The 27937-nt window shown below is 45.0% G+C and overlaps 1 protein-coding gene across 1 annotated transcript in view; it reads left to right on the top strand.

The window, feature by feature from the left end:
- Dsg2 (desmoglein 2) overlaps positions 1–25667 on the top strand; it is a 43792-nt gene extending 18125 nt beyond the window's left edge. Inside the window, exons 6-15 of the mRNA XM_051163159.1 lie at positions 610–776; positions 3006–3143; positions 3245–3430; positions 8918–9183; positions 12994–13136; positions 13424–13651; positions 16066–16293; positions 18311–18432; positions 20789–21118; positions 24122–25667. Coding sequence (XP_051019116.1) covers positions 610–776; positions 3006–3143; positions 3245–3430; positions 8918–9183; positions 12994–13136; positions 13424–13651; positions 16066–16293; positions 18311–18432; positions 20789–21118; positions 24122–25162 — 2849 coding nt within the window. The 3' untranslated portion in view covers positions 25163–25667. The remainder of the gene's footprint in view (positions 1–609; positions 777–3005; positions 3144–3244; positions 3431–8917; positions 9184–12993; positions 13137–13423; positions 13652–16065; positions 16294–18310; positions 18433–20788; positions 21119–24121) is intronic.
- The last annotated feature ends 2270 nt before the right edge of the window (positions 25668–27937 follow it).

Genomic DNA, 27937 nt, shown 5'->3' on the forward strand with positions numbered 1-27937 from the left:
AGTAAGCAACCACCTGGCTTTGGGCTGCTGTGGGGGTGTCGTTGATCCCTGGTTTACATTGTTTTTACTGTAACCTCTGCTGACAACACTGTTCAGTGCAATGCTCTCTCTAAGACCCACGGGAGAGATTTCTCTTTGATCATAGTAAAAAGAATAATTGTTCTTCTTCTAATGTGTTTGCATCTGAGTAAGCATCCAGGGGCATGAGTGGTATTCAGGCTTGGCTATTAGGTCAAAGGTGTGGCCTTCATATAGCAAGCTTTCATTTTTTTTCTATTTTTTTAAAAATGTTTTCCTATTATCCTATGTGTAGGCATGCACACGTGTTATCCAAGTACCATGGCACATGCATGGAAGTCAGAACACTGCCTGTGAGGGTCAGTTCACTCCTCTCATGTGGTCCCAAGGATCAGTCTCAGTTCCTCGTACGTGTCAGTGAGTGACACACACACACACACACACACACACACACACACACACACACACACAGAATTATAGTATAATTCTGATAAGAACCTCAGATCCTTGCCGGAAATGGCTGAGCAAGCACATAAAACAGTAGCCTACTTGTAAGAACACTTACCTCAACACCTTTATTCCTAATGGCAGATACACTGGTGATGAAAGTCAGTGCAACGGATGCAGATGAGCCCAATACGCTGAATTCTAAAATCTCCTACAGAATTGTCTCTCAGGAGCCTGCAAATAGTCCCGTGTTCTACCTAAATAAAGACACTGGGGAGATATACACAACTAGTTTTACTCTGGACAGAGAGGTAAGTTAATGTTGCCCGCCACTCTTTTTTTACACGCTCTGCTTTCTAGCTTCTCCACTCTCTTCATTTGTGTTTTCTAATTTTAATTTGCCCTGTATTCCTTATTCATGGAATCAACCTAAGAATTATTATGTAGGGATGTGCCGCCCAATATGGCAGCCGCTGGCAGTGTGTGCTACTGAACGCCTGGAATGTGACCAGTCAAAACTGAGGTGTGCTGTGTTCATATTGAAATGGGTAGGATAAGCACCATGTCGGGAAAACTTGGCATAAAGACTATAAAATTTTGCCATATGACTCAGACATGGGGTGGAACATGTCTGCACACCCAGGCCTTGGAAGACTGAGGCAGACGAATCCCCATAAGTTCAAGGCCAGCCTGTTCTACGTAGGCAGCTCCAGGTTATCCTAAGCTACATAGTGAAACTCAGTACCAAAATAAATGCTTGGCATGATAGCACAAGCCTTTAATGTCAGCACTCTACAGTAGGCAAAGGCTGCTGGATGCCCATGAGTCTGAGACCAGCCTGGTCTACAGACTAAGGAGTTTCCGGCCAGCCAGGGCTACATAGTGAGACTCAGCGTCAAAAACAAAGAGGGGAATATAAACAAAGTTTATAATAGAGAAAATTGTTTGAAATCTCAAAAGAAATTTTGAGAATTTGAGTACTGTCCTAGAAAGATTCCTTTCTCAAATATTTTCCTTTTTTATTTCAATTTCAAAAAGAAAGCTTGGTTTTACGTATATGTATGTTTTGCTTGCATGTATGTCTGTGCACCATATGTATGCCTGGTGCCCATGGAGGTCAGAGGAAGTTGTCAAATCCCCTGGGACAACAGTTACAAGGCAGCTGTGAGCTGTCCTGTGGAAGTTTCCAGTACTCTTAACCACTGAGCCATCTCTCCAACCCCTAACTCTAGCATTTTAATCAAAGGGAGGCAAATAATGCCACAGACTCCATTTAATAGCATAGAAGAGTAAAGTGTCAGCGATCCTGAGGACACTGCAGTGTTAGCAAGCACAAGGTGCTGTGCATTGTGTCATGTTGGAGAACTAGCTGCTTACATGGGAAGGACCTAGGCCAGCATTTGTATCGAGCTCTCTGTGAAATGTAAGGCTGTGACCAAGGACTGCTAACTTCTGCTGCAGGCACTCTCACATGAAACTAGAATGGGAGGTTGTGCCTTTGAGGGGGCTGCTGTCCCCAAAACGTGGATCCTGGGCTGTCACTTACTGGGTGGTCACCAGAATTATCTTCTGTAATCCACACTGACACCCTCGGAGGCAAGCTCAGCTCTTATTCCCATCTTACACATAAGGAAACTGAGGCTCAAAAGGACAGAGTGTGTGTCAGCCAGGCAGGCCGCTAGCTTCAAGGGCACAGCTCTCCCCCATCCACCGAGTGGTGTTCTGTCCCACACTGGACCCTCCCTCATGGAGGCACCTGCTGAGGCCCTCAAGCCCCAGACACACTGAATGGAGCCGTAGACAGGCGAGCACCCATACCAAAGGGTTCCCTTTTGGGGTTTTTGTTTGACTTTGGTTTGGGCTTTTTTTTTTTTTTTAAGGTGCTTTTGCTTTTGAGCCACAGTTTTGACATCTGTTGGACATGTTTCCTAGGCATCCTTTCCCTGGGGAAGTTTGAGCTCACCCAACCCCAACCCCTGACCAAGTCTTCCTGAGTTAGCATTAAACTTGAATGAAAAGTATAGGAGCAAAATAAAAGCGACCACTCAGTCCCACTGCCACCACCACCTCCACGGCAGAACAAACTGCTCCTTGACCAGTGCATCTTTGTTTAAAGAACTCATCTGGCACTCAGAGGAAGGGTAGCAGGCTACCAAGAAGAGTTCATACCCTATGAGCATATACAGGGGGAAGAGGTCCCCCTCAGACACAGTCATAGGGGAGGGAAGTAAGGGGAACATGGGAGGGAGGGAAGAAATGTAATATGAATAAATTAATAAAATATATTTTTCAAAAAGAACTTATCTCCTAAACTATTCCTGGGGCATAGTTAAGGACTATCAAAATCTCCCCTGTGTTTCTCCTCCCCTCTGTAAAAGCTTTGATTACATCATACTAGACGACCACAGACGTTACTTATGAATGAAATAGACCTCGCTCCGTTTCCTAAGGATAAATTGAACCAAAACCAGAATGGCAGCTTTAAGTAGCTATTAATTCCCGCCTCAGATGGGTCTTCTTCATTTATTTTTGTTCTGCAGGAACACAGCAGCTATTCCCTGACGGTGGCGGCGAGCGACACCGAAGGACAGATAACAGACAAGCCAGTACAGCAAGCTCAAGTTCAGATTCGTATTTTGGATGTCAATGACAATATACCTGTAGTGGAAAACAAATTGGTAACTTAGTTTTATAGTACATTTACTATTTCTTGAATCCCAACTAAGAGTATATTATTGCATTAATTAAAAAAAAAAAAACCTGTGTTTGTGTTCTGCAGTACGAAGGGGTAGTGGAAGAAAACCAAGTCAATGTAGAAGTCATGCGTATCAAAGTGACTGACGCAGATGAAATAGGCTCCGACAACTGGTTAGCAAATTTTACATTTGCATCAGGAAATGAAGGCAGCTATTTCCACATTGAGACTGACACGAAGACTAATGAAGGGATTGTGACCCTTGTCAAGGTAAGTCGTGAGCGTTGCCACCAGGACAGGGCTGTGGCTATAGGAGAGACTAGTGTGTTGTTGTTGTTGTTGTTGTTTTGGGGAGAGTTTTTTTGTTGTTGTTTTGTTTTTGTGGTTTGTTTGTTTGTTTGTTTGTTTTGGTTGGTTGGCTTTGGGTTTTGGTTTTTCGAGACAGGGTTTCTCTGTGTAATAGCCCTGGCTGTCCTGGAACTCTTTTTGTAGACCAGAGTATTTTGAGCTATACTCTCACAGGCGCTTTACAAGGACATCAGCTGGTTGCAGCATTGCTGGGGATCAGGAACATCCTTCCTGGCCCAAGTCATTTGGGAAGAAGCAGTCACACTACAGTTCAGAGCCAGTTTAGGAAGGCAAGACCCCCAGCCACACAGCATTCCCTGGCTCCCCAGCATGAGCTTGATGGGCCAGGGCTCAGTAACTTGCCTTTCAAACAAAAGTCTATTGTGATTTTACTTACAAGTATTGTGAGGGCTGCAGTTTGGAACAAAGTGACCTGCTTTCCTCCACTTCCTGGTGTCAGTGAAGGGAAAGTTGACCTAAGTAGTCATACTGAGCACATGAAACTCAGGGAACAGCTGAGGGTAGATGGCCTGCCCAGCATGTGTGGGGCCCTGGGTTCAGTCCCCAGGGCCAAACAGATTAAAACGTGGTTGGATGTAGTGACTTGCACCTATAATGCCTGCTCTTAAGGGAGGACTGCTGAAAGTTCAAGGACAGCCTAGACTACATTGTAATTTCCAGGCCAGCCTGGGTTATAAAGTGAGACCCTGAATGAAAGAAAGAAAGAAAGAAAGAAAGAAAGAAAGAAAGAAAGAAAGAAAGAAAGAAAGAAAATGTGGATATATCTGGCTCTCACAACCCCCAAGAACTTTTTTAAACAAAAATTGTAGGATGGCTTTGTCTGTGTAACAAAACAAGGAATAGTTGTATATATTTTATTTTTAATGAAGTATTAGAATTACCTTACCTGGTTTTAAAATAAAATAAGTTAGAGCTTTTAAATACTATTTCATTAAGATGAACACAGACAAAAGTTGATTGCAAGCTTATGTGTGTTTGGCTCATTGTATGTTTGTGTGTGTGTGTGTGTTTACTAATATAAGTGTGTATATATATTTATTTTTTATATTTATTTTTATTCAAATAATTTATTCAGATTACATCCTGACTGTTATCCCCTCACTTGTATCTTCCTGTTCCCCCCTCCCTCCCTCTTTTACCCTATTCCCCTCCCTTAGGCCTGTGACAGAAGGGGACCTCCTCCGCTACCATATGATCACAGCCTATCAGGTCTCATCCAGATAGCCTGCTTCCCCTTCCTCCTAGTGCCACCAGGCCTCCTCAGATATATGATAAAATCTAACAATGTGATATGAGATGGATGTGTAAATAGAAAAGGAAATTAGCTTGAAGTTTCAAGGTTCCACTTACTAATAAGCCACCATACACATTTAAGCTGTGTTTTTTTTTTTTTCCGGGGGAGGTGGGTTCATACTCAGCTTAAACTGCCTTTTTAAAAACAGAGGTAACCACATTACGTCCGGTTTAAAGGATAGGCAGGTCTTTAAGATGTGGAGACATGAGTTATGGCACCAGAGAGCAAACAATACCCTTATATAGAAATAAACACTATTGCAAGTCATCGGCTGCAGGCCCCACCAGTGGCAAAAGCCAGTGTGCGCAAAAGCTCATGGACACACATGTTTCAGCAGGAGCAGACGGATCGTGTACACATTAACCCCAGATGGGAAGACAGACTTCACACACAGTAACACACATGATAAATGACAGTAGAAGCATCTTCAGTGTACGATGACAGCTAGAGAGGTGTGAGCCGAGCTCCGTGGCACAGGCCTTTAATCTCAGCACTCGGGGAGGCAGAGGCAGGTGGATATCTGTGCGTTTGAGGCCAACCTGGTCTACAAAGAGAGTCCAGAACAGCCAGGGCTCTGTGTAACAGAAAAACCCTGTCTTGAAAAACACTCAAAAAATTTTTATCTTAATAATTTTTTTTTAAAAAGGGAGAAGTGTGGATGAAAAAGAGTGAAGTTTGTTGGAGATGAAGCTCAGTAGGTAGACTGTTTGCCTAGATGCATGGACCCAGGTCACATGGTCAGTGCTGCCAGCACCATAGTAACCAGAGGCAGTGATCTGACACAGGAAAGAGAATCAGGAGTTGAGGGTTTGAGGCTAGCCTGGGCTACATGAGATTCTATCTCAAAAAGCAAAATGGTTTTTTTGTTGTTTGGGTTTTTTTATTTGTTTTGTTTGTTTATTTGTTTGTTTGTTTTCCAAGACAGGGTTTCTCTGTGCAGCCCTAGCTGTCCTGGACTCTTGGCTGGCCTCAAACTCACAGAGATCCGCCTGCCTCTGCCTACCAAGTGCTGGGATTAAAGCCATGCGCCATCACGCCCAGCTCAAAAAACAAAGTGTTTTACGTAAAACTATTAGTGTAGAAAAGCAACAGATTGACAAAATTCCAAATGTGATGGTTTGGATATTGATTGCTTTCACTGATGTCTTGAGGATCGTAGGGAACCTCAAGTTGGCTCAAGACACCCCAAGACCAAGTTCTTAGCACAAAAGATATTTGTTTGCTTCAGGGAACAAAGGGTGGGGGGAATAAGAGACAAAGACAGGAAATAAAGAACAAGGAAGAAAGGGGGGGTGAAAAGAGGGGGAGGGGTGTTTGCCCCAGGGGACAAAGGACAGCCTCTGGATGGAAAGAAGACAGCCAGCCGTGTCACATGGGAAAATGACAGTTTATAAAGGTAAAAAGGGAAACCCCACGTCAGGATGAGGTGTTTAATGTTGAGTGGCCATGTTAATTTGGTGAGCCAAAGAGGTCTTTTGATTGCTATACTTCAATACTTTGATGGCTGGACCTCGGCAGTCAGCCTCTGAAGGAGGAAGTGGCCAAATGAGGAAATAGACCTTGAGGGCTAGCTAGCTTTAGGAATGTAATCTACTGGTTTTTAGCAAGGCAGAGGGGATAAGGGAGAAGGGCAAGGCCTGCCAGAGCCATGTTTGCCATTCTTTGGGCTGGCTAGAGTCCCTCCAGGTATAAAAAGATTCACTTCCAAACTAAAATGGTAGTGACCCAATGCCATTGAAAAGAAGCTAATGGAGCCTGGGCGTGGTGGTACATGGTTTAATCCCAGAACTTGGAAGCAAAGCCTGGCAGATCTCTGTGAGTTCGAGGCCATCCTGGACTCCATAGCAAATCCTAGGACAGATGTAAACAAACAGCACACCAGGGAAAGAGTCCCAGATCCCCTGGTCATTAGGGAAGCTTCGAATTCAGCTGAGACACAAGTCCCCACCTACAGCTAGTACAACAAAACCCTGCTAGAGGTAAAAGCAATGAGGCTGGGCGTGGTGGTGCACGCCTTTAATCCCAGCACTCGGGAGTCAGAGGCTACCGGATCACTGTGAGTTCAAGGCCAGCTTGGTCTACAAAGTGAGTCCAGGGCAGCCAAGGCTACACAAAGAAACCCTGTCTCAAAAACAAACAAACAAACAATAAATAAATAAATAAAAGTAAAAGCAATGAAAGGCAAGGATTCAAGTGAATTCAGATTAGGTGGCTCTTTTAGTAATAGGATATATGTTAGCAACGGAAAAATAATAGCTGCATAAAAATTCTCGGAGCAGCATCAACTTTACGTAAAAACTGTAAGTAGCTCAAAAGCTAGTAACAGAATGACCGAGTTAAGTATACCTCAATACCAATATTTATTTTTAAAATGGAAAGTTGAAGCATTCACTATGTACATATACTATGTGCACATACTGTACAATGGTGTTGTAAATACCACAGTTTGCAAAGAGCTTTTTGTAAAAAAGCTACTCCTTCTTGGACTCAGCAACTCCTCACTGGCTCCCTGCAGCAAGGGTAGGAAATAGGCTCGTATTTAAACGTACTTCCCTGGGCTTTCTCGCTGTGCCAGGAAAGATCAGATTCTTTAGCATTTGAAGGCGCAGTGTAAATCTATCTTAGGAACAGAGCTGGCAATGCCGCTGTCTTAGTTAGGGTTGTGACGCAACACCACAAACAAAAGCAAGTGGTAGAGGAGAGGCTTTGTCTGGCTTACACTTCCGCATTGCAGTCCATCGCTGAAGGAAGTCAGGACAGGAACTCAAAAGGGCAGTAACATGGAGGCAGGAGCTGATGCAGAGGCCATGGAAGGGTGCTGTTGGCTGACTTGTTCATCATGGTTTGCTTAGACTGCTTTCTTACAGAACCCAGGACCACCAGCCCAGGGTTGGTACCACCCACAATGAGCTGAGCCTTCCCCATCAATCACTAATTAAGAAAAGGTCCTGCAGGCTTCCTACAGACTGATTTTATGGAGGCATTTTCTCAACTGATGTCCCTCCTCTCAGATGACTTTAGCTTGGGTCAAGGTGACATAAACTATTCAGCACAGCAACTATGTACCCCACAACCCCACCATCAAAGGACAAGCTCATTGAATATGCGTTACAGAATATTAATTTTTATTAAATGCCCATTGGTTTCTCCTTTGCAAAAAAAAAAAAAAAATGACTTTGCTTGTTAAAAATAGAAACATGCTTCTGAAAATAACTGTGACCTTGACCAAAATAGGTTGTAAGTACTTGCTTTGTTAGATATGGTGGCTCCAAACACTTAAGGTAGCACCCAAGGACAGGAGGCAGAAAGATGGTGAAATGCTCAAAGCCAGCTTGGCGTGCAGGGTGAGTTCCAAGACAAGGAAGAGCCAGACAGAGTCCCAGCATGGTGGGGAAAGCTGAGCTATTGGCATTTGATGGCTGCTGGAAGAGGAGAAATCTGTTTTCTCTAGTGGTGGGACAACTGGTATGTTGACCACACTCCAGGGCAGGCCTCATGCCCAAGAGTGACTGGACAGCAGAAACTGAACTCCATGGAGAGAGAGAGAGGGAGGGAGAGACGGAAGGAGGGAGGGAGAGAGAGAATGAGAGAGAGAGAGAGAGAGAGAGAGAGGGAGAGAGGGAGAGAGAGAGAGAGAGAATGAACAGAGTTGAGTGAGAAGAAAAGTGGGGATGGATCTGAGAGAAGTTGTAAGATGGGGGTAAAGTTGAACAAACAGTAAAATTCTCAAAGGATGAAGAAGGAGGAGGAGGAAGAGGAGAAAAAGAAGAAGAAACAGCTCCTAAAATTCCTTCACATTTATGAATTTTCAAATTAATAGGATTTGTAGTTGGTTGCTGTCTGTGTAGAAGTCAACTGCTCAGTGCAGCTGTGTCTCCCATATGTTATTATTTAAACCCAGGGGTGTGTGTGTCTGTGAGTCTCTGTGTGTGCATGTGTCTCTGTGTGTGTGCATGTGTCTTTGTGTGTGTCTATGTGTCTCTGTGTGTGCCTGTGTCTTTGTGTCTCTGTGTGTGTGCATGTGTCTGTGTGTGTGTGTGTCTGTGTGTGTGTACTCTGGCTCCTTGGCATTAACCTCAGCTTTGCCTCCCTAGGAAGTCGACTATGAAAAGATGAAGAATCTCGACTTCAGTATCCTCGTCACTAATAAAGCGGCTTTCCACAAGTCTGTTAGGAACAAGTACAAGGCTACACCCATTCCCATCACTGTCAAGGTCAAGAACGTGGTTGAAGGCATCCATTTTAAGAGCAGCATAGTCTCAGTCCGAGCTAGTGAGGCAATGGACAGGTCCAGCCTCAGCCGGTCCATTGGAAAATTTCAAGTTTTTGATGAAGACACTGGACAAGCAGCTAAAGTAAAGTAAGACGTGGTCGTGAGTGCATTTCCAGGTTTTAATTGTCTTACATGCCTGGTAATAACTATAAAATTCTCTTATTTCCCAGCACATTAGAGGGTGAGGCAGTAGCAGGTATGATTACCTGCATGTTAAGGATACTGGCACACATTTATAACCCAGTACTCTGGAGACTGAGGCAGGGGGATTCTGAGATCCTGACCAACCTGAGCTACACAAAAACCCTATCTCAAATAAGTGAATAAAGATAGAATCTTGCCACAAATTCCACTTTACACATATTTTTTGGTTTTTTGTTTGTTTCCAACATGAGAGAAGTCATTTTTGCACACAAATAAATTAATATTTAAGCCACTTCATTTGGTTCATGGAGGGGTGAACTTTTGTGTGTGTGTGCACCTGAGTGCATGTCTGGGCACCACATGCATGTGTGTACCCAGGGAGCTGGGTTCCCTGAAGCAAGAGTCATAGGCAGTTAGGAACCACCCTCTGGGTCCTGGGAACCAGAGCCAGCTCCTCTCCGAAGTCACCAAACACTCTAAACCACTGAGTCATCCCTCCAGTCTCTGTGAACTTGGGTGTGTATTGATCACAATGGTCATTACTTAAAATACATTTGAGGCTAGTTCAGTTCCCAACACCCACATGGCAGCTTGCAAGTGTCTGTAATTTCAGTCCCAGGAGATCTGACACCCTCACACAGACATAAATGCAAGCAAAACACCAGTACACATAAAAATTTCAAGAAAGAATCATTAAAGTACATTTGTTAAGAGCTAAGTGAATGTTGTCACTGTGCTAAAAGGATTTCATTGTGTCTGGTCTATAGTGATAGCGTGCACTGGCATACTTTAAATCCTTCAAAGTGAATCTCTGTCTTAGCGCTAGGGTCACACCGTGGGGAGACTCATCTACAAAGCTGCTGTTTAAGTTACATGGGTTGAGTTATTTAGCTGCTGCGATATCTAGCTGTGGGGAAATTTCTGTTCAACACCAAGGACGCTCAGATGCTCATCTATCCTTCCGCCTTGTGTCCCCGGGTGCTGGCGCTTCATAGAACATCCCATCTAAGGCCAGGCGTGGTGGCGCACGCCTTTAATCCCAGCACTTGGGAGGCAGAGGCAGGCGGATCATTGTGAGTACGAGCCCAGCCTGGTCTACAAAGCGCAGCCAGGGCTGTTATACAGAGAAACCCTGTCTCAAACAAACAAACAAACAAAATCTTATCTAAAAATCGGACTAACTGTGGCAGGGAAGGGAATCCAGAGAAAGTGCCCCAACTATCTGTCTCCATTTTCCGAGTCTCCATTAATGGAATCTATCATCCATAGAATAGATAATTCTTTCCCAAATTAATATTAATGCGCACCTTCCATTGTTTCCTGAAATTTCCTTGTGACCATCTTTTACTGACCCTCCCTGCAGGGGCCAAACTGCTCCTCCCAAGCAGGTCATTTGTTTTATCCTCCATGACAATGTACATGGATATATCTGACAGGGCAACCCCTCCCTAGCTGAGTCCCCAGAATGGGATTCCTCCCTATAGTCACTGGGAAGCTTGCGTGTTCTGATGACAACCTATTGAAAATGGCTTCCTGACAATTGTTTTAGGTCTTGCTGCCCTTTTTTTTTTTTTTTTTTCCAAGACAGGGTTTCTCTGTGTAGCCTGGGCTGTCCTGGACTCGCTTTGTAGACCAGGCTGGCCTCGATCTCACATTGATCGCTGCTATTTTTATCAATGCCTATGACTATTATCAAACTGATGTGTATTTTTTGAAAAATGATAAGATGTGCTTCTTTCTCAAAAGACTCTCACTTCCTCTCTTTAGCATACACTTATTATAGAAAGGGAGCAACCTTGCCCACCAGCTCACACCTGTGAGCTCCCAAGACTTCTGGGAGGCACAGCTAGGTTAGATCGTTTACCTCAGTAAACAGTAGGTATAGTGTTTGAACCCTCATAAGGACAGGATGGCCTGGAGAGGTGGCTCAGCAGTTAAGAGCACCTGCTGCTTTTGTGGACGACCCAAGTTCGTTTCCTACAACCTCAGGTGTCTCACAATCTCTTTTTTTTTTTTTTTTTTTTTTTTTTTTAAATATTTATTTATTATTTATACAGTGGTCTTTATACAGTGTACATCTGCAGGCCAGAAGAGGGCATCAGGTTACAATATAGACAGTTGTAAGCCACCATGTGGTTGCTGGGAATTGAACTCAGGCCCTCTGGAGGAATAGTCAGTGCTCTTAACCTTTGAGCCATCTCTCCAGCCCAGTCTCACAATCTCTTGTGGTAACTCCAGTACCAGAGCTTCTGACAGCCTCTTCTGGCCTCCGAGGCACCAGCACACACCTGCACATATCTACACTCAGATAAGCACACTTGCACATAATTTAATATTAAAATGAAATCCTTTTCAAACCTTAATAAGGACAGCAAAAGAATTATATCTTTGCCAGGTACAGTGGTGCACGCCTTCAGTCCCAGCACTCGGGAGGCAGAGGCAGGGGCATCACTGTGAATTTGAGGCCAGTGTGGTCTACAAAGTAAGTCCAGGACAGCCAAGGCTATGCAGAGAAACCTTGTCTCAAAAAAAAAAAAAAAAAAAAAAAAAAAAAAAGAAGAAGAAGAAGAAAGAAAGAAAACAAAAAAAAAAGAAAAAGAAGAAAACAACAACAAAAGAATTCTATCTTTAATTCTGTCATAGTGTGGTATTGTGCTGACTGATTCAGTAATTTACAGATATTTATGTAAAATAGGAGCTGCTATCCTGCTCAAATGCTGAGTTCCACAACAGATAAGTTGCAAAGCCTTTAAGGGACATCGCATAATGTGTTCCATTGTGACGTGTACATTTACTGCTTAGATGACCTTACTGTGAAATAGCTATGAGAATTGAAAAAAATGGGGCAGAAAATCAGTGCCTGAATAAATTCCTGACAGGCCATTCAGAAATGCTCGTAAAAATCCAAAAGTGTTGCCGTTTGCTTTTACATTTTATTTGTATAGTTTTATTTTTACAGCGTTAGATGTTGTTTGTTAAGTCAGGGTGTCAGGCCGGACTTGGTGGCGTGTGCCTTTAATCCCAGCACTCGGAGGGAGAGGCAGAGGCAGGTAGATCACTGTGAGTGTGAGACCAGCCTGGTCTACAAAGCAAGTCCAGGACATCCAGGACTACACAGAGAAACCCTGTCTCAAAAAACCAAAACCAAAAAGACGTGGTGTCATTATACCAGGATAGCTTTGAACTCACTATGTAGCCATACTATAAGTTAGCCACCCATTTTTGTGTGCTTCAATAGCTACTTACTAGAAAGCAAATTATTGACTTGATTGGCTGAACCAAGGGACTCGTGTTAGGCTTATGTTTGCATTTTTATGTGTCAAAGTCAGTTGTACTCACTGTATATAATAATTCTGAGAACCTAATACGAGCATATTCTCTCTGCTTCTTACAGCTGGCTTTTCGCATTGTTTTCCCCACTTTCAGAAAAGAAACCCAAGAATGCAATGTTTTCATTTTTAATCAATTCTCCTTGAAAGTCATCATCACTCCTGACACTACACAATAGCCCAGAATGTTTAGTCGCTTCCATTTAAGGCGACCACTGATTTTTTTTTTTAAAGTTATGCTTAAGTATTGACAACATCTCAATAGAATATATAACACAAGTCTATCCCACCTGCCTTGTGACACTCAACCCTTGGTGACAAGGCATAGGTACTGGGATAAAGTTCAGTTTGAAAGAGATACAGATGCTAGTCTCAATGTATCTGGAATTAAAAATCAATTTGGTGGTTTTTTTTTTTGTAACAGATACACAATAGTGGAAGATAGAGACAACTGGGTCTCTGTGGATTCTGCCACTTCAGAAATTAAACTTGTAAAGATTCCTGACTTTGAATCTAGATTCGTCCAAAATGGTACCTACACTGTAAAGGTTGTGGCTGTGTCCGATGGTAAGTCGTTAACCGTACGGGTTTCATGATTAAATGCGTTTAGATTTTTTCCCCCAGCAGCAGACGCGTCTGTTCTGACTGTGTGCACATGGCTTATCTCTTCCACGGTTAAGCTTGCACATTCTTGCTTATTTAGTGACCGCACTGATACAGACCCGAGACCCAGCTGCGGGAGGTGTCTGTGATGTTTAGCACCCACTCCTTGCCTGATCGGCTTCCGTACTGGAACTGTGTCCACAGTCAGTGATACGCTCGGAAGTCTGAACTCTCTCCTGCTTGTTTTCAAGATCATCCTCAAAAGACCATCACCGGCACCGTCGTCATCACCGTTGAGGACATCAATGACAACTGTCCCACGCTGGTGGACTCAGTGCGGAGTATCTGTGAGGACGCGCCATACGTGAACGTCACTGCACAGGATCTGGATGGACCCCAGAACAGTGGGCCGTTCAGCTTCTCCATCATTGACCAGCCACCTGGAACAGCAAACAAATGGAAAATAACACACCGAGAAAGTGAGTAAATCACTGAACCACATCAGAGTCTAAATAGTAAATGTGATGGGTAACTAAACTTTTTATCACATACACTGTTTGTTCTCTCAAATTTTGCTTCCAATATAATTCCCAATATGTTGGTTTTTTGGTTTTTTGTTTGTTTGTTTGTTTGTTTGTTTGTTTGTTTGTTTTGGCCAGTGCTAGGGAGGCAGAACCGTGAGCCATCTGGGACATCTTTTTGAGTTCAGGGCGAGCTTATTCTACACCAGGAGTTGCAGCCCAGCCAGAGCTACCCAGTGGGACTGTGCATCAAAAATACTAATAATGTGGACCAGGTGTATCCTCTCAAATTATACCTCCAATGTAATCCCCAAATATAATCCTCAAGGGGGAAATAAAGTGAGCTCTGAACCTACAGGGGTACCTTAGCTCCTCAAGGGGGAAATAAAGTGAGCTCTGAACCTACAGGGGTACCTTAGCTCCTCAAGGGGGAAATAAAGTGAGCTCTGAACCTACAGGGGTACCTTAGCTCCTCACCTAGGCCTGTGGGAGGCAAAGAGGGTATAGCATGCCTTAAAAGAGGCTGCGTCTTTTCTAAGTGGCCCTAAGTACTTTTGTGTCACAGGATGAGGAGACTAGAGCCTTTCCATGTACAGCAGCCATACATTTGTGAGGTGCGCTCATAACGTTCCCTTTCAAGTCACATTTACTGAGCACATACTGTGCACCACTCCCTCTGCATGCACTGTCAGTAACATTATCTCCTGATGGTGGGTAGGGGCCACTCGCCTACCTAGGGTGTAGCTGCTTATTGAAAGGTACAAAACTAGTTTCTGATGGAGATGATCTGTCACAGGGTCTGACACACACGTTAACCGGGTGTCGGCGGATGCAGTCAAATGTCTGTATCTTGGACACATTCCTCCTGTTGATGTTACCTTTTGAATGTCTTTGGAACAGTCTCAAATGCAGACAGTACTACCACGAAGATGACTTAGCAAGCAGGGTTCATTTCAGAAATATTTACAGCACAGTTATCAAGGACTGTCTACAGCTTATCTTAAAGTAGTTCAGAGAAAGGTTTTGCTTAGTATTTCCACTGCTTGTTCATGTTGTTGGGTTTCCATTTGTTTGTCTTTAATACACACAACCATCCATGTAAAAGTGGTTCTCACAATCCCAGCACTTAGTAGTAGGCAGAGGCAAGAAGATTATTTTGAGGTTAGCCTTGACTACACATCAAGCTCCAGACTAGCCTGGTCTACATTACAAGGCCCTGTCTCAAGAAATGTCAGCAAGATAGCCCAGTGGGTATAAAGGCACTTGTTGCAAGCCCAACTACTGGGTTCCACAGCCAGGACCGGCCTCTGGTTCACGATAACCATGGTACTGCACCACACAGACATAGACTTGTCCACAGGAAATAAAGAAATGTAATTTTCTTTCTTTCTTTCTTTTCTTTTCTTTTTTAGATATGACTTCAAAAATCCATTGTTTGGGGATTTTGTTGTTGCTGATTCTAGTTGCTTGTTTTCTGAGACAGGGTCTTACTCTGTAGCCTATGCTGGCCTCAAACTCTGTTGTTGTCCTGCTCAACCTCTGGGTGCTAACACTGTTACTTTCCTTGCCTTTTTTTTTTTTTTTTTTTTTTTTTTTTTTTTTTTTTTCCCCTCTCTCTCTTACTGTATTAAAATGCTGTTTAGATCATGTGAAATGCCATTGCCAGACTTTTAAACAAAACAGTAAGTATATATATAGAGAGAGAAAGTATTGTCACAAAAGAGATGGACAGGATAAAAATAAGATGGACCTATTCTGAAAATTACCAAAGCTAGGAGTGACATCATGCAGTTTCTGCTACATTTAAAAACTACTCTGATGGCTTCTTTTTTAATAGTTGGTAATGTAAACATGGCTGAATGACTGCTATTCATATAAATGTCATCTCATGCATCACGCATTCATTCCCACTGACTGGACAGTGGCGGTTGCTCCTAGCATTTAGTAGCCCACACTCATTAGCTACACTAACCGCCATGAAAGCTGTGTCCAACCGTGACCCTCTGCTAGTTAAGCTTCATTCGGTATCTGTGGACATACTTTGTGTTGACTTATTTATTTATTATATGTACAGTGTTCTGCCTGCATGTGAGCCAGCAGGCCAGAAGAGGGCGCCAGACCTCATTATAGATGGTTGTGAGCCACCATGTGGTTGCTGGGAATTGAACTCGGGACCTCTGGAAGAACAGCCAGTGCTCTAAACCTCTGAGCCATCTCTCCAGCCCCTGTGGACACATTTTTTTATAAGCACAGAGAATGAACTCCATGGGGAGCTTGGGAGAAATAAAGCTTTACACCTGGAGCTACCTACATTAAGACCCCCTACCCGTCTCTTCGCTCGGTTTTATTCCCTTGTGCCTCCCCTCTCGCAGGTACCAGCGTCCTGCTGCAGCAAAGCGAGAGGAAGCCCGGGAGGAGTGAGGTGCCCTTGCTCATTTCCGACAGCCAGGGCTTCAGCTGCCCCGAGAAGCAGGTCCTTCGGCTCACGGTGTGCAAGTGTCTGAGCGGTGGTGGCTGTACGGAAGGCTTGTATGACAACTACGTTGGCCTGGGACCCGCCGCGGTCGCCCTCATCATCCTGGCCCTCCTGCTTTTGCTCCGTGAGTCTTCAGCCCTTGCCTTGAGCGTCTTTCGGCCCGTGGTGACTTCTTAATTAACCCTGTGTTCAGTCTTACAGTTCTCGATTTAACCTGATGAGAACACCTTGGAGGGGAGCAGGGAAATGGCCAAGGTGCTTGGTAAATTCACGCACCGGACGAGAAACTTGTCTTTTAAATGTATTGGTTTTTTAAACTAGAACAACTGAAGAGCAACGCATGCTCTTCCGCCTTTGGGCATAACTCCTGCTGGTATTCGCACTCAGGAAAACTCTGGAGAGGATGTTGCCTTTCGCTCCTCTGTACTCTCAGTGCCTTTAGTAGTGCTAACAGGTCTTCAGAAAAGAGTTGGCGTGTGCGTGTGCCGTGAGAATGTAAGGTTAGTTTTACAAACTCGGTTTATTCCAATCCGACCGTGCTTTGCAACCTCAACTCCTCGAGGCTCCTCTGCCTCCACTCCAGGCTGCATGGCTTGCGTCTAGGCAACCCAAACTGCAGCCCCCTCTTTCCAAAGTACCTTGGTGTGTCCTCAAAATGACAAGCTGTGCCCCACTCCTGCCTGCCCTCCAAAGACCCGGCATCACCTGCAGTCCCACACTACTTGAACTTGGGCAGAGCACTACCTTCCAGATAGCCTGGGCTTATCTCCTTAGAAAGAGGAGGAGCCTATTAAAGATGCCTATAGCCAGGCACGGTGGCTCATGCCTTTAATCCCAGCACTCAGGAGGCAGAGGCAGGTGGATCTCTGTGAGTTTGAGGCCAGCCTGGTCTACAAAGTGAGTCCAGGACAGCCAGGGCTACACAGAGAAACCCTGTCTCAGAAAAACAAAAAACAAAAAAACCACCTGTAGATGTCTAGTCAAATGCACAGAGCTCAACAGTTTACAACGGGCCTAGCCCATCAGCTCTACTGTCTTGAGTTACCTGGAGCTCACGGAGTTGGGTGTGTATCGTGTACACAGGGGTTCCATGCCCTGTCTTCCCACCCAGGCTTCCAAGCCTGGCGCTCAGCCCATGATGCTTGAGTGCTATTGGTTTTTAGAAATAATACTTAGGAGCCGGGTGTGTGGCTTAATTGGTAGACTATTTACCTAGCGTGCCTGGGCTCGGCCTCCAAATTACATGAAACTAGATACACTTGGGACCCCAGAACTTGGGAAGTGGAGGCAGCAGGGTCAGGACTTCAGGATCCTTCTCAGTTGCATACTGGGTTCAAGGCCAGCCTGTCTGAAAATTAAACAAACAAACAAAAGAAAATGGTGCTTAGGTAGTTCAAAGGTAGGCTGAAACATCAGAGAGACAGCCCAGTCTTGGGCGGAGCCCCACTCTGAGGTAAAGTACGATAGCTTTGATGTTCTAGAACATGTTTCATTCTGTTTCTCGTCCCCGCCCAGGGGTTGGGTGAGTGTGAGTGGAGGGGCGGTGGTGTGTGTGTGTGTGTCTGTCTGTCTGTCTGTCTGTGTCTGTGTTTATCTGTGTGTCTGTGTGTGCGCATCTGTGTCTGTCTGTGTCTTTGTGTATATTGTGTGCTGAATGGGGCTTTAGAGATAAGATTTCACCCTGTAGCTCAGGCTGGCCTCAAACTCACAGTCATCCTCCTGCTTCAGCCTCCCAAGCATGGGACAACTGCTAAGTACTGGGGAGTCACAGGCATGTGCCACCATTCCTGGCTGGTTTTGGTCGCTCTGATACATTTAGACTTACACAAAATTTTTGAACAGTAGTTTTAAATTTTTCATCTTTACCTTGGTTTTTCTAATTTACACATGAGCTAACCCAGTCACAGTATATTCTGCTCAGGAGCCAGAGACAGGCCTTTGAGTCAGACCACTCTGTCTGCCTGCGGGCTTTGGCGTAATTCAACCAAAACATAGTTGGAAAGGTCGAATCAGAGTGAGAGACACAAAACAAAAAAGTGAAACTTCAGCTGTGTGAAGGCTGGGCTTTGAGGAGTCAAGCATGAAATCTGAATGATGTGTGCTCAGTTGGTAAACCGACCTCTGGACTCTGCTTTGTACAGTTGTGCCACTCTTGCTGCTGATGTGCCACTGTGGAGAGGGCGCCAAGCACTTCACCCCCATTTCTGAGACCATACAGATGCTTCACCCTTGGAACAATGAAGGGGCACCACCTGAGGACAAGGTCAGTTCTCCAGACAGTGGTGCAGCCTGCTGTGGATCTGCTCCCACTGGGAGGCACGTGGGGAGTTTGAGCGATCTCATCCTAAAATCCAGACTAGCATCGAACTCAAAGCAATCCTCCTGCCTTGGACTGCCAACTGCAGGGATTACAGCTGTGAACCACCATGCCCAAGCCTTCTTTTTATGATTTTAAAGGTGTCTTACTTAGAGGAGTGTTTGCAACATTTTTAGATCTTGAGAGACTAACACAGCTATCAAATTGCAAAATATATACAATTAAGAGCTGGCATTCACCTTTTTTCAAGACAGAGGCTCTCTGTGTATCCTTGATTATCCTGGACTTTCTTTGTAGACCAGGCTGGCCTTGAACTCACAGAGATCTGCCTGCCTCTGCCTCCCAAGTGCTGAGATTAAAGGCGTGCGCCCAGCCAAACATTAAACTCTTAAAGTCCTTGGCATCTAGGAAGTAACAATGTCTGGAGGACTGAGCCCTCCATCTGTGGCATCTGACAGTAGCACAATGAAATGGCAGGACCCAGAAGACATCCCCTGCAAAGCTGACTGCTTGCTGGTGAGGAAAATGCCCTATACCTTTCAAGGTCACAGGAGCCTGTGTTAATGTTGTACTGTGCCGGCGAATACAAAGCATTAGTCTCACCCACATGCCTTTGTTAAACAACAGGTCCAAGCGATAGCATAGTCTCTCATTTGCCAGAGCAGAGTGGAGCAGCTTTGCCTGTACTGTGGTATGTCCTGTGCTAATGAGAATGCAGACCATAAGTCAGCAGGTGATCCAAACGGTGTAGAGCAAGGGACAGGGAGAGCAAGAGCACATGGGAGTTCAGAAAGGAACCTTCTGCCCCACTATTAAGTGGTGCTTTCAATGCCAGGATCCGATGCACCTCCATTCTCAGTAGATTCAGTTGACAGAGGTAGTAAACCTCCAGCCCGCAAGGAGTTTACTTCGTGTGCCCAGATCCCTTTTCCTATGGCTCAACAGTCAGCTCCCTTGTCTCTCCATCGTGTCTTCACACTGGGTCTCTCCTCGTCATCTGCCACCTCTACCCATTTCCTACAGGATTTATGCTTCAGCATCACATGCCAGGAAGCTGGAGTGTTGGCAGAGGAGAGCATGGTGACTCTCCATGTCGACTGCTTCCCTTGTAACAGCAGCAAAAAGAGCTGACGGAGCGAACGAAGGAAGGAAGGGCTTATTTGGCCCCCAGTTTGAGATATACGATCCACTGTGGCAAGGAAGGCTTGGTAGCATAAGTGTGAAGAGGCTGGTTGCATTGCATCTGCAACCAGGAAGCAGAGAGCAAACAGGAAGTGGTGTCAGGCTATGAAACCCCCAAGGTCCACCCAAAGTGATCCACTTCCTTTAGTGAAGCTCCGCCTCCTAATGGTTTTACAATCTTCCAAAACATCCCACCATCTGAGGACCAAGTGGTCAAACGCATGAGCCTATGAGGGGACACACACACACACACACACACACACACACACTCCATCTTCAAATGGCAACACCACCCTATAACCCCAGTAGTTGGAAGACTAGTAGAAGAAGGTCACAAGTCCAAGACCAGTCTAGACTACCCAGTGAGATTTTTGTCTCAAACAACTAAACAAACAAATAAAAATAAGTGAGTAAATGTGGGTGGTCCTGGATCAATCGACATGGAGATCCTTCAGCGCATGCCCCCACCCCACCTCCTACCTGAGGCTCAACAGATAGGTTTCCTTCCAGACACTGCAGCAAGCAGCTGAGACACCATGAAGAACGCTCCATCTACCACTTCTTCTTGGTTCTCCTTAACCTTGGTAGCAATGGAAGATGGGAAATAAAGTCTCTATTTTGCATGTCCATGTGTCCAGCTGGAATTGCAGGGTTTTGTAACTGTCACACAAGACCCTAAAGGGGGTGTAGATGGCCTTGGTTCTGGTAAAGGGAGTGACCCAAGCTGGGCGTGGTGACGCACACCTTTAGTCCCAACACTCAGGGAGGCAGAGGCAGGCAGATCGCTGTGAGTTTGAGACCAGCCTGGTCTGTGAAGTGAGTCCAGAACAGCTAAGGCTACACAGTGAAACCCTGTCTCGAAGAATAAAAAAAAAGTGAATAAGACCACATAAAGAAATCTGGGCATTGCGTCCTCCTTGAGTTGTAGTCAGCTCTGAAGCCAGAAGAAGAAATCCTTCACCTGACTCCAGTGGGAGTGTCCCACCCTGGGTGTTTTCCTAGTTTACCCAGGAGGAAATAGTTCCGCCCCTCCTTACATCCCCTTAGCTTGCATCTTTCTGCCAAGTACATTGATCCTTTGGCCTTTGGGTTCATTGCTGAGCTGTGTTTACCCCCCTAGGTGGTGCCGTCGCTTCTGATGGCAGAACACGCGGAGAATTCAGCCATGAGAAACGGAGTAGGAGGTGCGACGCTCAAGGAAGGCATGGCGAAAGGCAGTAGCTCAGCTTCCTTCACCAAAGGGCAGCATGAGCTGTCGGAGGTTGACGGAAGATGGGAGGAACACAGAAGCCTCCTTACTGCCGGGGCCACTCACTTCGTAGGGACAGCAGGAGCCATCGCTGCCAATGAAACCCTCAGGACAAAAGCCATGGGGGCTTCCAGAGACGTGGGTGGGGCTCGAGGAGCCGTCGCGATGAATGAGGAATTCTTAAGAAGTTACTTCTCGGAGGTAAGCTTGTTATGGATGGTGAGGACAGAGAGGGAAAGGGTTATAACAAAAATATAAGATTCTACGTCAGTAAAGGCTTTTGTGAGCAATACAGTCAGTGGGGAAGTTCGACAAGGTTTTTTGAGTTGTGTTTACTGGTGATGAGAAAGAGAGTTGGGATCCATTGAAACAGTCAGTGTTAGCTAAGTTATGCTGTGGTAACAAATGGCCCCCCAATCTGCTTAGTTCTTCCAAAGGCCTTTTTCTTCATGTTTTTTACGTGTCAATTTGTTCCTGCTCTGCCCCATGTCATCTTCTTTCTGAGACACACATTAAGAAAGTAGATTCTTGCCATCTTGCCATCCTGTCATCCTGTCATCCTGCCAACCTGTGGCACAGGGAAAACAGCAGTGGCAGAACCAACCCGGCTCTGGTAGCTTCTTGTCTCCTCGCTGTGATGTAGCACCTGCCAAGCCCATCTTGAAGGGGAGGGTTTATTGGGGCTTCATGGGTTTGGGAAATTAGTGACAGCCCATCATGGTGCAGAAGGCATAGCTTGAACTCGTGAGGCAGCCAGTCAGCCATGGCCACATTCAGGAAGCAGAGAGAGATGAACCTGCCTCTCAGCTCACTGTCGTCTTTTTCTCTTTTTATTGGGTTAAGGACCCCAGCCCATGGATTAGTGCTGCCCACATTTAGGGTAGTGGCTCTTCCTTCCTCATTCAAACCCCTTCGAAAACTGCCTCATAGACACACCTAGAGGTGTGTCACCAGTCAAGTCAATGAAGGTTAGCCACCACAGGCCCTTTCAATGTCGCCCCCTTTTACACTTGTGTTTCTTTGATCAAAACAAGTCATGTGACTATGATAAGTGACTATGAGTCAGAAAACACAGCCCCTCTATAGAAGCAGGCTTCAGAGGAACAAATTAGGATTCTGTTTCAGTCGGCCTGCTTGTGACGTCATTGCTTACCTGCCACAGGGTCATGGCCCTGCCCAGGGTCATATAAAAGGGCATACCATCACTTGGCCCCTTTCCTTACTCCTCTACTCTTTCTCTCTACTTCCTCTCTCTCTCTCTCCCTCTCCTTCTCTCTCTCTCTCTCTCTCTCTCTCTCTCTCTCTCTCTCTCTCTCCTCCCTCTCTCTTACCCCTCTTACTTTTCCTCTCTCTTCTTCCCACTCTTCCTGTCTCTGTCTCTCTCTCTCTGGGGTACCCCTTCCCCTTTCTTTCCCCCTCCCCATGCTCATTTAATAAACGCCGTATAACATAATATCTGGTACCTCTCATCTCTCATTATCTTAATTATTATAAAACACAGGAAGGAGAGCCGAGAGCATAATCCAAAACAATCAGGTTAATAAAGCCACTCACATTTCTGTTTGGGGGGCATTGTTTGTTATTTGTTCATTTCTTTGTTTTAATTTTATTGATTTTATGTGTATGGGTGTTTTGCCTGCATGTGTGTCTTAAGCACGTGTGCATGCAGCTCCTGTGGTGGCCAGCAGAGGGCATCAGATTCCCTGGAACTGGAGGTAGATATGGTTGTGTGCTGCCAGGTAGATATTCCGAATTAATCCTGGGTCCTCTGGGAGAACAGCCAGGGCTCTCAGGCACTGAACCATCTCTCTGGCTCCACATTTTTGTTATTTGTATGACAAGCCCTGAAAGGAATTAACAAGGAAGGAAAGAAGGAAGGAAGGAAGGGAGGGAGGGAGGAAGGAAGGAAGACAAAAGATGACATCGCCTGAGATTAGCAACTGAAAACATGACTGGAGATAAGTGTTTCATCTAGACAAAATTCATCCTAGAATACATTTCATTACTAGAAAGAACCTTTTTTTTTTTTTTTCCAGAATGGAAACTAGTCAGTTCATGTGGAAGCCTAACACTCCTTCGTCAGTCAGTGCTTATGACAGGAGCCCAAAGCCTTGAAACAAAAACTTCTAGAGAGTTAGGCAAGTCCACAGTTATAGTCAGGAGTTGAAAAAAGGCGGGAGGACGTCAGCAAGGGTGTAAGAAGTGCAGCAGCATCGTCCGCTGGCTGAGTCTGGTTGGCGTGGTGGAGCTCTGGGTACCACAACAGTTTGAATAAGTCTGGTATCAGGGCAGGGACTGGGAACTTAGCTCAGCGAAAGAGGTGGAAGCTTTATGTTCAGTCCCCAGCACTGCAAAAAACAAAGGGAACTAGAACCTCAAAGCTATCATAAAACAGTCAGAAGAGTCAATGGCTGAAAATGGAGTCACACATCTGTAATCGTAGCACATGAGAGGCTGAGGCAGGAGGATCCAGGAGTTCAAAGTTATCCTCAATATGGAATTTGAGGCCAGCCTGGGATATGTAAAATCATGCCTCAAAGAGAGGGAAATTCTCAAGTCTGTCCATCCTTTACATGGTCTTTTGCCAATTAGCATTCGCCATTATTTTCTGTTTTTTGATTCTGTGTCTCGTTCACATAAACATATGCATACCCAAATATAATGTGCATATTCTTTATTACCACAGTACAGCTAAGAAACTTAAGAAACTTAAAATTGGTCGGGCATGGTATCGCATGCCATTAATCCCAGCACTCGGGTGGCAGAGGCAGGTGAATCTCTGTGAGTTTGAGGTCAGCCTGGTCTACAAAGTGGGTCCAGGACCGCCAGGGCTGTTACACAGAGAAACCCTGTCTCAAAAAAAACAAGCAAAAAAAAAAAAAAACCCTTAAAATTGATACAATTTACATCTCAGTTTTGTTCCATGGCACTCTTGTAAAACAATTAATTTTCCATACAGTGTCTAATTCAGTTACTATGACACTTTAAATCTGAAATTGGACTCCCACCCCTTTTTCCATCTTCATGTTAATATACTGTGAGATGACAGGCCAACCGTGATGTAGGATGTCTCCCTTGTGTTTCTCTTATGTTTTCTTGTAATTATGTGCATTTTTTTTTTTCAGTTTTTGCGTTATACACAAGCTTTGTTTTTAAAGGAATATGTGCAGGTAATGACCTGTCTCCATCCTTATTTTCATTTAGAAGGCGGCCTCTTATGCTGAGGAAGACGACCTTCACATGGCCAAAGACTGCCTTCTTCTTTACTCTCAGGAAGAGACAGACTCTCCAAGGGGCTCCATTGGGTGCTGCAGTTTTATCGAGGAAGAGCGTGACGACCTGTTCTTAGATGACCTGGGCCTTAAGTTCAAGACACTAGCTGAGGTTTGCCTAGGTCGAAAGATCAACGTGGACGTGGACATGGACGTGGACGTGGACATTGACCAGAGGCAAAAGCCTGTCCGAGAAGCAAGTGTGAGGCCGGCTGTGGGCTCGCACTATGAGCAAGTGGCGGCCAACTCAGAGAGCGTGTATGCCTCTGAGAGGGCCTTCCGAGTCCCAAAGCCTCTGCATGAAGCACAGGCAGAGAAAGTCACACAGGAAATTGTCACTGAAAGCTCTGTGTCTTCCAGGCAGAGTCAGAAGGTAGTGCCACCACCTTCTGACCCCGTGGCTTCGGGTAGTATTATAGTGACGGAAACTTCCTATGCCACAGGCTCTGAGGTGCCGCCCACCACTGTGATCCTGGGTCCCAGGCAGCCCCAGAGCCTTATTGTGACAGAAAGGGTGTACGCTCCCACATCCACCTTGGTGGATCAGCATTGTGCCAATGAAGAAAGTGTCCTCGTTACCGAACGAGTGATCCAGCCAAATGGGGGTCTCCCTAAGCCCCTCGAGGTGGCCCAGCATCTGAAAGATGCACAGTATGTTATGGTGAGGGAAAGAGAGAGCATCCTTGCTCCGAGCTTGGGTGTGCAGCCCACTCTGGTAACACCCGGCGTGGCAGCAGGACAGAATGTCATGGTGACAGAGAGAGTACTGACTCCTGCCTCCACCCTGCAGTCCAGTTATCAACTTCCCAGTGAAACCTCTCTCACGGCTAGGAAGACTGTGCTTTCTAGCGTGGGAGGCCCAGGCCCTCTGTCCAGCTTAGGTTTAGAGGAATCTGGCCGTCCCGGTTCGACTGTAACCACATCTTCCACCAGGGTCACCAAGCATAGCACCGTGCAGCATTCTTACTCCTAAACAGAAGCCAGCTGCAGTCTGGAGCTTACCTAGCTTCAACTGGATGTGTGTTTCCATGCCCCTAATGTTATATGAGCCACATGAAGACTTACACGGCTATGCCGAGAGCCACAGGTCTCAGGGAGGGCTGTATTTCAGAAATGCACATCTGTGATGCTGGAGGCATGGAGTGAAGATGCTGGGTCCTAAGTGCCTTTTAGTGATACAAGCAATACTCACAGACTAGACAAGTAAAACTGGCTTCCCAGAACTTGCCAAATTAAAAGCATGGTTTCCAGTCCATTGGTCCAAAGGGATGGGTGGCTCTCTGCACAATGCATTGATATTCAGCAGGCACAATATAAGTCCCGCCCCTTACGTTACAGAGCCACGCAGGTTTTAGGTGCCAGATAGCTCATCTACCCAGAGATGCATCTCCACTCTGGGCCTTCCACTTCTGGTTTTTTCTCTTCTGGTTCTGGTTCTTTTTAACCTTGGAACCCTGAGTATGAGAGGAGGGCGGAAGAAAGAAAGAAAAAACACTGGAGCCTGTTTTTCTTGCATGAAACTGCTGGACTTTTAGAACACTGGAAGTGTGTAAGGACACATATGTGTACTTCGCTTCAGATGACATGTATGCACACATGTCCTATGAACTTAAAAAAATGACTTCCTATTTCCCAGAGGCCATGAAAATGGTGAGCATTTCAAGTTCAGTCAACTAATCCTTGATAGCCAGGTGTGGTAGAGCACTCCCTTAGTCCCAGCACACAGGAAGCAGGCAGATCTCTGAGGGTTCAAGCCCAGCCTGGTCTATATAAAAAGGTTGAGGACAGCCATGGCTACATAGAGAGACTCCGTCTCAAAAAAAAAAAAAAAAAAAAAAGAAAAAAACAAACAAAAACAAAAAAACCAAAAGTAATAATAATCCAGGATAAAATTCGTAGTTAATTTTTCTGGAATGTGGCACTATATGAAGAAAACCAGCATATATTTGTTTCTTAGCTACAGTTTAGTGCTCCATGGTTAAGACCACACAGCACTGCTCTTGCAGAGAACCACACTTCAGTTCCTGCCGTCCATGTCCTGTGGCCTACAGCCACCTCTGTTCCAACTCAGGAGATCTGATGCCCTCTAATGAACCCCAAAGACACTGCACTCACACGATTCAGTGTGGTTAGCAGCCCGCCATATTCCTGTGTGCCTTTCATCCTCAGTGCCTCTCATGGGTACCAAGCCAGTATCTATGGCTCAAAGATGAGTTCCACAAGCACTCTTTTATTACGACTTTTCAAATATCAAAAGACCTGGTGTTTCTGTGATTCTGAGTTATGGTGAGTTTTACCAACTTGATGTCTAAAAGTAATTGACTGGTTATGTCTTGGTAAACAGGAAGTAAATATTTTATCATGAAAACCTTGAATAGACGGCCCAAGTTCACTCAGCTTCCTTGCCTTGTTTCTTTAAGGAACTTGTCTTTTAGATTATGCAGATTGTCAGTGCAGAGTATTATACAAATAAAAACAATGCAGCCAGGTGGTGGTGGCTCACATCTTTAATCCCAGCACTTGGGAGGCAGAGGCAAGTGGATCTCCGTGTATTCGAGGCCAGCCTGGACTACAGAGCGAGTTCCAGGACAGCCAGGGCTGTTACACAGAGAAACCCTGTCTCAAAAACAAACAAAAAAAAATTGCTTCAAAACCTACATGCATATCAGTAATAATTTATATGCATGTTTCCCACCAAAAAAAATGTTGAAAACAATCAAATTTCTCAATATTTTCTAAGAAAATGAAATTCTATACTTAAACTTTTGTAGATGTTTTTAAAATGTTGTTTACATAAATTGCATTGTAAAAAACTGTATGCCGTGCGATGCATGAAGTAGTTTTGCATATGGTCAGCTATGTTGGATGGAGGTCGCCTTATTTCTATGATCTAGAATTGTTTACTTTCTACAAAGCAAGCTTTGTGGGGATTTTCTGCTTTCATTTTCATTGTAGTTGATGTTCTTTTACCAGGTGTGCAGCAGGAATCACACGACTGTGTCAAGTTGCAGATATGGCCCGTGCGTTCAAAGAACTAAACCTTAGTCTTGAACTTCCTCTGTGGGTAGTTCGGGGCCCCTTCTCTTTTGTACAAGCTGTGGTCACAAGCACGGTGTTCCTTGTTCCTAAAAAAGCGGTTTGCTTTAGCTTTTACAGTTGTGCCTTGGGGAGATTGTATTTGTGTGCCTATCCATGTAAAATATTTAAATAAAGACACCACCTTCCTTCAGAGTGACCCTTCCCTTGTCTTCCTCCTCATCTGTTATAATCCACAGTGAATGTTGCTGTGTTAAAAGAGCTTCCTAAAGGCAGATGTTTCTTGGGCTTTATTATTAAATATGACCTGCTTTGCTGGTCCAGCCATCCTCTTTGAGAAAACATTGCTAATCCTCCTTAGGAGGGCAGTGAAATTGAACTGTCCTGTCAGCATTGAACAACATTTTACTGTACATCCAGTGGTTTAAAAATTGGAGATGTTTTTGACATGGGTTGGAATTATATCTCAATAAAACCCAGCATTAATTGAAAATATGGTAAACTAAACATATAGTTGATATTCGCAGCTGTCTTAGTCAGGGTTTCATTGCTGCAACAAAACACCACAGTGACCCAAAGGCAAGTTGAGGAGGAAAGGGTTTATTCAGCTTAGACTTCCACATTGCTGTTCATCACTGAAGAAAGTCAGGACAGGAACTCAAACAGGGCAGGAACCTGGGGACAGGAGCTGATGCAGAGGCCATGGAGGGCT

The sequence above is a fragment of the Acomys russatus genome, chromosome 20 (genome assembly GCF_903995435.1).
Source record: "Acomys russatus chromosome 20, mAcoRus1.1, whole genome shotgun sequence".
NCBI classification, from domain to species: Eukaryota; Metazoa; Chordata; class Mammalia; order Rodentia; family Muridae; genus Acomys; species Acomys russatus.